The sequence below is a fragment of the Rosa chinensis genome, chromosome 1, assembly GCF_002994745.2.
Source record: "Rosa chinensis cultivar Old Blush chromosome 1, RchiOBHm-V2, whole genome shotgun sequence".
NCBI classification, from domain to species: domain Eukaryota; kingdom Viridiplantae; phylum Streptophyta; class Magnoliopsida; order Rosales; family Rosaceae; genus Rosa; species Rosa chinensis.
In genome coordinates this window covers 28,881,922-28,890,612 of record NC_037088.1, presented here as the reverse complement: position 1 = coordinate 28,890,612, position 8,691 = coordinate 28,881,922, and the positions used below count along the sequence as shown (strand labels likewise).

The 8,691-nt window shown below is 37.8% G+C and overlaps 1 protein-coding gene across 1 annotated transcript; it reads right to left on the bottom strand.

Moving 5' to 3' along the window:
- Positions 1–7,368, bottom strand: LOC112192793 (protein SCAI). Its single transcript, XM_024332670.2, has 10 exons — positions 7,126–7,368; positions 6,650–7,043; positions 5,729–5,935; positions 5,092–5,313; positions 3,618–3,684; positions 3,381–3,500; positions 2,718–2,809; positions 1,916–2,098; positions 1,688–1,824; positions 1–544 (listed from the first exon to the last, which is right to left on the bottom strand). Exons 1-10 carry the CDS (start codon positions 7,239–7,241, stop codon positions 307–309), a joined length of 1,776 nt encoding a protein of 591 aa, XP_024188438.1. The 5' UTR covers positions 7,242–7,368; the 3' UTR covers positions 1–306.
- Between the last annotated feature and the right edge of the window lie 1,323 nt (positions 7,369–8,691).

The following is an 8,691-nucleotide window of genomic DNA, read 5'->3' as shown; positions in this document are numbered from 1 at the left end:
AGAAAGAGCTCTCTCCAAGTACACAGAAGAGACATCAACTTTTTTCTATTTCTACAAAACCATTCCAAGTTATCTCTTACAAGGATTGCCTTAATCAACAACAGGTAATTTCACAACAAAGGAAAAAGTTACAAGTTCATAACTAAGAACAACAAAAACACACAGCTCGGTATTTCAATCATTTCCTGTACAAGCACCGACACAATACAAGCTGTTGGGATAGTTTTAGACGCAATGAAGCAAAATCAGCAAAAGTAAACTCTCCAGCCAATTGATTCATGAATCTTCTGCTTTACTCGATATGCATCATGAACATGGCACTGCTTCTGTGTCACCCTGTCTATTTTCTGGGAGTACAAGTCCTTCTGAGAAAACGAATTTAGAGCTCGCTCCAAAGATATTCGCTATCTGCAAAATAACTGTCTGGCATGCAACTGTTGTTGGCAGGAAAGACGCTGGGAGGCATGGTACACACTTGGGAGTAAATTCCTTCTTATTGAAGGTTGGAGCATAGAGTGATAGCACCGCCCGACAAAATATGAACCTAGAGAGGAAAAATGTAAGTGCATATGTATCACAAACAGAATATAGGAAATAAAGTTCACTACTTTAGCAGGACTGAAGTACCGTGAGACGTGAGTAGATATACAAGGAACAGCAATCAGCAAAATTTTGAAAAGATCAATCCATTTGAGAGCATCCAGTAATAACATGGCCAATAAAAGTTCATTTTAACTATTTAATTGAAGTGGTCATGCCATCAAGGAAAGTAATATCATGAACAAGAGTATGCACATGAGCATGTGAGTGTTTAACTACTAATAAAACAAAGAGTCAAAAATGTCTAGTTGCAAAACTCCAACCACCTACCAGGACACCTTGCAGGCTCGCACAGTTTGCAATAAAGAGTCCCATAGATCAAAGAGTATTTAGATGTCTAATGCAGTAGCCACAGCTTACCCAGAAAAGATGTACCATCTTTGGAACATCAACACTAGGCCCCTTTCCCCAATTCTAAAATTTGGTCTTTCTTGTCTAAATAGAAGTCGCCATGGTAACTAAAAAGTTTTAAGTCAACAGGATAATAAAAAATGGATCACAGGTCAATCCAAGAGTTGATGTTAACTTATATCAGCAGTAATCTTACGGGCAAGTATATTTAAAGCAACTTAAGTTTCATTTGGGTCGAGTGGTAATAAGACTCCCTAGTGCTAATTGTGCTCTCAATTTTACTTTTTATTGATGGAGTTCAGGGCTAAGGGCTGGAGCTTTATTCCCACTCCTGGTAGTCTGTCTACAGTAGTTCGCTTAGAAGCAGGAGTGTAGCGCTTCACAGATGACGGTGCAGGATGTGCTTCTTCCCTTTTTGGGTTAAATTCCATTAATTGTTTTATCATGTTTAGGTGTACCTAACAATTAAAGCAACAAACTAATCCAACTTTCTATGTATGCAGCTGTAAGCATGCAGGTTCAAAATAGGACTTGCTTCAGAGTTCATCATCCCAGTACCAACAAACTGATGGCCAAGTCAGATTGTAAACATTAAATCCTCAACCTTGTACATATAGGATAGCTAGCAAAACACTTGCAGGGATAAACAACAGAACAGTATCAAATCTTGAGAGGATTGCGGGCATGAAAAGCAAAAACATGTCATTATTCTCCATTAAGCTTTATAGGATAGTACCTCAATAGGAGTCGCCTCAGGAATGGATCAGTCAAAACCTGTGCCCAAACAGGGTCAACAGTATCCGATGTTGCCAAAGTAGATCCCCAGTCACTTAATGAACTAGAAAGCAGCTTCTCAGCCTTGTTATATATATCCTGATGCATTTGCCTTCCGTAAATGCTCTGGAAAAGTAAATAACTCATACAATTCAAATAAGAACAGAGAAAGTGTCAATCTTCTACTCACCATGTCAATGTCAGTGCCTGAAACACCAAGCAAGAAACAGAAAGCCTGCATTGGAGCTGTAAGGAAAATAGTGAATAGGCTTCCACTTGGCTGACGAGAGGAACCAACATCAGAAGCTTGATATGAAGAGCTCGAAGATAGGAGCATTGCAGCTGTCTCTCCTTTTTGTACTCCATTTATAGCCTGAGCACATTTTAGAATTAGTCACCTCCATAGGTTAGAGTAATAGTTTCTACTCAGATTAAAACAAAATCAAGAAAACAAGAAGAAAGGGGGGATCTTGCTCATTCAGCTACCATAAATAATTCTGCTGAGAGAGAGAGAGAGAGAGAGAGAGAGACCCTTCGTATTTCAGTTTTGATGAAAAGAAAAATAAGTCAAAATTGATTTCAAGCAATAGGAGCCATTAGATGTGGTTTGATACACATGACATCTTGTGATGAATAGGAAGTTTTTTGAGAGAGAGAGAGAGAGGGTAAATGTTATTTTAGAAGAAACAACGATCTTATCAGAATAGAATAACTATACACAAGGTGGGGCCATTTAATTTTTTGGGAGTATTCAGAACTGATTATGCAAGTCACTGAACTACTGTGTTCATTAATATTTTGATAGAGAAGCTATTGTGGGGTTCTACAGCTCTAATAACTGCCAACAAAAAGAAAACACTGCAATGTTCAAAATCATACTTATAGGCATAAAACAGTTCCAGCTAGTTTATAGACCATGGACTCTGTAAGATGTAACATTGCCAAGTACATTAATCGAAAAAAGAAATGCATAATAGAGTTGATAGACTTGCCTCAAAAGCTTCACTGCCGTCACAGTCAATAACTAGAAAGAGCGGCCTTCTTGTAAATGGAACCAAGTCACTGGGATAGACGCTATTTATTCCTGAAAAATGGATGATTTTGTTTGATATCAGAACAGTTTATCCTTACGGACTCATGCAAAAACAAGGAAATGATATCAAAAGATAAGACGACATCAAACTTTGGATATTAATCTCATTGTCCAACATCATAAATTATCAATCAAGAACTCCATTAATGAATTATCCATTTTCTAACCACATGTGAATAAGTAAATGGCATGAAATATATCCCTTCCTAAAACCAAAAACTACAGATTCTAACAAAGGCACACTTTAGAAGTTGAATTTTCTTTCTTTTGTTAGGTCAACCTTTGAGGGACATGGATGGATTCTTACAGCATTTTTCCCCTTTAGAAGTTGAATTTTCTTTCTTTTGTTAGGTCAATCTTTTGTTAGGGCAAAAAATTAGACAATTGGGGCATAAACCGGCAAACTAAACCTTATGGGTGAAACTGAATTTAATTGTCTCAAGTAGCATGGAATCTATATATATATATATATATATATATATATATATATATATATATATATATATATATTATTTGAGTAGGTCTACATCATTAACTATTCCTAATTTGTTTCGAAGAGTACCTCCATTTCCATGGCTACCAAAGTTTAAACAACTAGCATGTAAGCTTGAGTCATCTCCTTTACTTTGTCCACAAGAAGGATTTAGTCTATCAGATGTCGCATCAGCATACATTCCAGAACCTGCTTGCAATTAAATGTCATGTCCTTTAACTGAGCCAATATAATGAGCAAAAGAAATGATGATCCTACATAACCCATAAAGAAAACAAAATCCTTGTATAACAAAATTATTCAAACCTGAAGCGGACAGATATATCAAGATAACTCCATCAGATGGAAGCTCCTCACAAACTGTTGCCAGAACCTGCCAGTCAAGTAAATATATTGATTCTTATCAATTGTGTAGTTCTCAACAAAAAAAAAAACACTAGATTTTTTTAGGGCAGATAAAGGATAACATTCTTGATATATGAGGAGCATTAACTATTCCAAAAGGGGAAAAATGCTGTAAGAATCCATCCAAACTTATCAATGTGTTTACAGAAACTTATAATGACATGCTTACTCAAAGGCACAATAAATAAATGTCAGGAATGGTTTTAGACATTTGGTATCTGTTGGTTTAGGTTTTAGGGCCATAAGCCCCATGTTCATAATCCAAACTCATCCAGGTGCTATACAAAGTCATGGTCCATATACCAAAAATTCATACTTAAAAATGTGCCTTTTAAGAGCATTCAAGAATTGATATCATTTGCAAAGCAACAAACTTAAGGTTAGGTGGGTGCATGAAACTTTAGTTTCAAGCATAATTACTACAAAAAGGGATACCAAACCAAACACAACATAAGCTAATCCACAAGGGGGGTCAGGGGTAGAGATGTAACAGAACCAAGAAAGACCAACCTTTTGGTTTCACTTATAAGTTCTGCTTCTACAAGGTTTTGGTCAAGCAGTAATAGCTAAGAGAAAGGAAAATGCAATTGGCATAGGCCCCTTAAATCCCACATCAAAAACTTGCAAGAGGAAGGGACCTCCACATGCCTCCACAAGGAGGCCCTCACCTCACTAATAGGGGGTTCCTACTCAACTCTCGCTCCAAGCTATGAGCTTCGGCCTAGCAAATGCAATCTGTCACCAAAATTAGGCTTAGCAGATTAGCGAAAAAGGAAAAACACCAAATTTCCCCTATGTACCCCAATTTTGGGTTGGGTTAACACTAAATCTCGTCTTCTTTTTTGGCAAAGTATACATCTCTCGTCTACATGTGTGTTTTTTATCGATGGGGACAAAAAATCGGTATCAACAGGTTCCTTACTACAAAGATGCAGTTCAAATATTATCATATGCAAAGAAACCAATTTTAGTGTTCGGTTGAATCATGAAACTTTAGTTTGAAGCTTAAATCCTCCAAGAGACACCAAGTCATGACCGAAACTAAATCAGGTGAGCGGGTGATGGGGGAATAAATAAATATATAAAAGAATAAAAAAATAAATAAAATAAAAAAGAGATGTTTTATTGTCATCACCATACAGGTGAATAGCAGGAAGATAGTTGATCAAATCAGCAAAAAATAAACATATGTTTTTCTGCAACTTGACTTCAACTCAAGGCGTATGTAGTATTTGACATTGAACATAAGTAGTTAAGTTCAAAATGTTATTTTTCGGGAATTCACGAAACCGATAACCCTTTACAACCTGACATGCCAAATGAAACATAGTAATTATAAGGGAAACAGGCAACCATTAATTCCTATCAGACTTACCGCCAGAAAATGTGTAACAGAAGGACGATATAAGACAGCTTTCCGTGGGTTATGTGGCAGAGTAGGATCAGCAATATCTTGGGAGTAGTTAATGCGGCCGGACCCTGGCGCCCCGTTCTGACTGTTTCTAGCAACATTTGACTGGTAAAATGAGCCACTAGGTTCCCACTCCAGACATTGAAGCATCCTAAAAGTGTCTAGAGTGAGCTCCGAAAACTTTACCTGGTCAAGTTTTAACCAATGGAAAAACAGAAAATGTTAGTGTACAATTCAAGTTTATGTATTTGCAAGGCATAAATTACAACAGTATCAAAAACAAATAACTGAAAACCCTCTAAATCAGTATTAAGCACATGCAGATTATACACAGAGGAGTGAAGGAGGAGGTGAACGTCTATGACATAAACTAAGGCTTTAAGCATCACTTTGGCTTCAATTTCTCAGAGTTCCGGGAAACTATTTCTGTCTATATTCTATGTTTTTGTCATATCCTAGCTATAGTTTTGCACATAGGCTGGTATTAGTTCCATACAGAAGGATTACATGATCGGACTTCAGTAATTATTTTTTCTTGAAAATTAATTTTAAAAAATTAAAAAAACCACAAAGAGGTGAAGGAAAAACCTCAATACCTAACCTCATTATGATGGTAGCTGCTTAGCATCGCATCTCGCAGTCTCAAAGACCTCCTTACAACCAATGTGGAAACAGATGGTAAGGAATCGGGATGACATTCCAGGACAATACTATATCTCAATGGCCTGATATTCATAAAAGCTGTGTCAGCTTTCAAAAATCTAACTATTTCCTGAATCACCAGCTTCCATTCTTTAAAATCAGTTTCCTGGAAACAAGATCATTCAAATGTCACTATTAAACTTAGCTGCAAGAACACAAGACTTGGCATATATAAGCACACAACTTTTAAAAAAAAACAAAACAGCATGACTGACTCTTGTACTGCAATTAGCCACATAAATGTGTTATCAATAATGCATTACACACGAGCGCGCGCGCGCACACACCCACATAAAAACTTACAATATTACATTCAAATCTACAGCACCTATTTGATAATACATAAAATCTCATCTATCTTATTCTGAACTACTTCCTAGCCTTTCAATACTACTCTCTGTCCATGATCAACTCACCGCACTACATTACATTGCAATGCACAAGCCCCAGATGTTCCTCATTTGCATAAATTCCTCACTTAGAGCAACACAATTTCAAAATCTCATGCTTCAAAACTGGTCATCATGATCCCCACACTACAACAAATGTCTGTCATTCTCAATTACCACTGATTATACTCTAATGTATATAAATCTATATCGAGGTAATACTCCCTGTAGTTTGTTATTTTCTTTTCTATCTTTTAACTCTTTGTCTATTTGTATTGGGGTTGAACCCTTTATCACATTTTCAATAAGTTCTATCCTTCAATACCACAAAACTAAGTTTCCATTACACAAATTCGAAACCAGAGCACATAGAACAGTTCAATGGCAAACTAACAACAAAAGTAATCAAATAGATTCCTAAAGAAAATAACCTGGAAGGTCCTCTTGCAGTCATCAACCAAGGCCTTGAGCTGATGAAGCAGCTGCTGCACCATCTCTCGGCGGTTCAAAAGCAAGCACACCATAAGAAACCTAGAAATGAACCTGAGCTGCTTGCTGGCCAAGTTGAGGTCCTGAAACATGCCCTCCTTGAAGTACTCTCTGCTCAGAATCGCCTCGTAGAAAATGTACGCCTCGGACAGATAGCTAGCCTCGCTGGTCCTCATGTACTGCCCCAAGTAAAGCTGCGCGATTCGCGACGCGATCTCGCCGATCTCCGATCGCCGGAGACCGGCCTCCACGAGCTTTTGGCGGTTTTCTTGCTGGAATTTCCAGAGCTGCGTGTAGACCTTGAAGACCTTGTAGAAGTAGGCGTCGTACTCATGCCTGGACAAACACGAAGATTCGAGATTGAGTACCGATTGTGTTTGTGAATTGATTTTGAAGAAGAAATGAATGGGAGTGGTACCTGTTGCGGTGGTAATAGGGGAGCTCTCGGATTTTGGAGAATTTCTTATCGGCTTTGTGGAGAAGAGACCAGTAGACTTCGCTGACCGGGATGCTAGGGTTTTGCTGCACTTGCATTGTGGATTTCGGTTAGGGCTTCGTCTCCGGTTGGGTTTGACGGTGGTGGGAGCTGTGGAAATCGGAGGGGCTTTGTATATTTCTTTATTCAAGTTTTTGGTTATGCCAATTGGTCTAGGACCCGATGGGCATTGCTAATAAAACAAAACAATTGACTCTGGTCAATTCCGCCCAAATAAAAACAAAACAAAAAACAAAAATACCTACCAGAGCCGAGAATGGAGTATTACTGACCAGGCGAAGACTACGGTGACAAATAATTACTCTCATCGGTTCAATTATCTCACAAATCACAATCATTCAGTGTCTTGTTTTCTTTCTTTCTTTCTTTCTTTTTGTTTTTTTTTTGGTAGAAAAAAGAATGTGTCTTGCTATCTTCACCCAAAAGAAACTGTACAGTTTATGTCTAGAGCTTTTTTTTAGGGCATACAATTTAAAACTCGTGTAGCTTAGTCAAAAGTTTATACATCTAAAGTTGCGGGAGGTCTGAGACTTAGGAACCTTGCTTCAATTTAACTTCTTTAGGTAAATTGGGTTGGAAATCCCAAAATTTTAACTCAACTTGGGGTCTAATTGGTTTTTTAAAAAGTACCTTAATCTTGAAGTGAATCATGATTAAAGCTTAAGATTTTGAAGCTCGAAAATGAACGCTCTCTGCTAAACATATTTTGTTAAAAAGAATAGATGGATGATTGGAAATAGATGAACCGTTAATTTCTGAACATAAAATTGAGAATTCTCATTTTCATTGATAAATTTAGTGCCTCATGGATCTGTTGATCTTTTTTTTCTTTTTTTGACAGAAAACAAACTTGCAATAAAAAAAAAGATACAGGGAAAGCTAACCAACATCAAACCCAATAGGAACAACATCCCGGGGAGTAATGTGGGAAGCATCAAACAACAACAAATTAGAAAAAGAGGAAGGGGGATTGGTAAACCAATCACTGGGACACATCCTCCTGGAAGCCAAGGCCGCGATGTAATCTCTGCCGCCTGGTTGGCTTGTCTGCTGATCTGTTGATCTTAATCAAAAAGTTTCTATTTTATTTACCCCTGGCCTTCTCATACTTGGAATTTAATAACTTGGTCTTGTGCTGCCTTTGGATTTTTTTTTTAATCAATTAAAACTATTAACTCACCCTTACAAAATACTGAGGATAGGTTTGCATAGGGCTGGGATTGGGCCCGGCCCGTGTAAAATTTATAGAGCCCGGACCCGGACCGAAATTTTCGGGCCGGGCCTAAATAACATTTTTTCAGTTTTGGGACCGAGTTGGGCCCGGACCGTTTTTTTCGGGCCGGGTTTTCGGGTTTTTTGGGCCCAAAAGGCTTTAAAAAAAAACTAAAAAAAAAAAAAATAGCCAGATCTGAGAACAGATCTGCTCCAAACCCAAATTCCTCCGCCCCCAAAGCCGCCTAACCACCACCATCCAAATTCCAAAGTCGG

Coding starts and splice junctions, on each gene's coding strand:
- LOC112192793 (XM_024332670.2), bottom strand. CDS start 7,241: ATGCAAGTGCAGCAAAACCCTAGCATCCCGGTCAGCGAAGTCTACTGG. Junction 5,314..5,728: donor GCAGCTACCATCATAATGAG/GTTAGGTATTGA, acceptor AAACTTGACCAG/GTAAAGTTTTCGGAGCTCAC. Junction 545..1,687: donor CTGAGGCGACTCCTATTGAG/GTACTATCCTAT, acceptor TTTCCTCTCTAG/GTTCATATTTTGTCGGGCGG.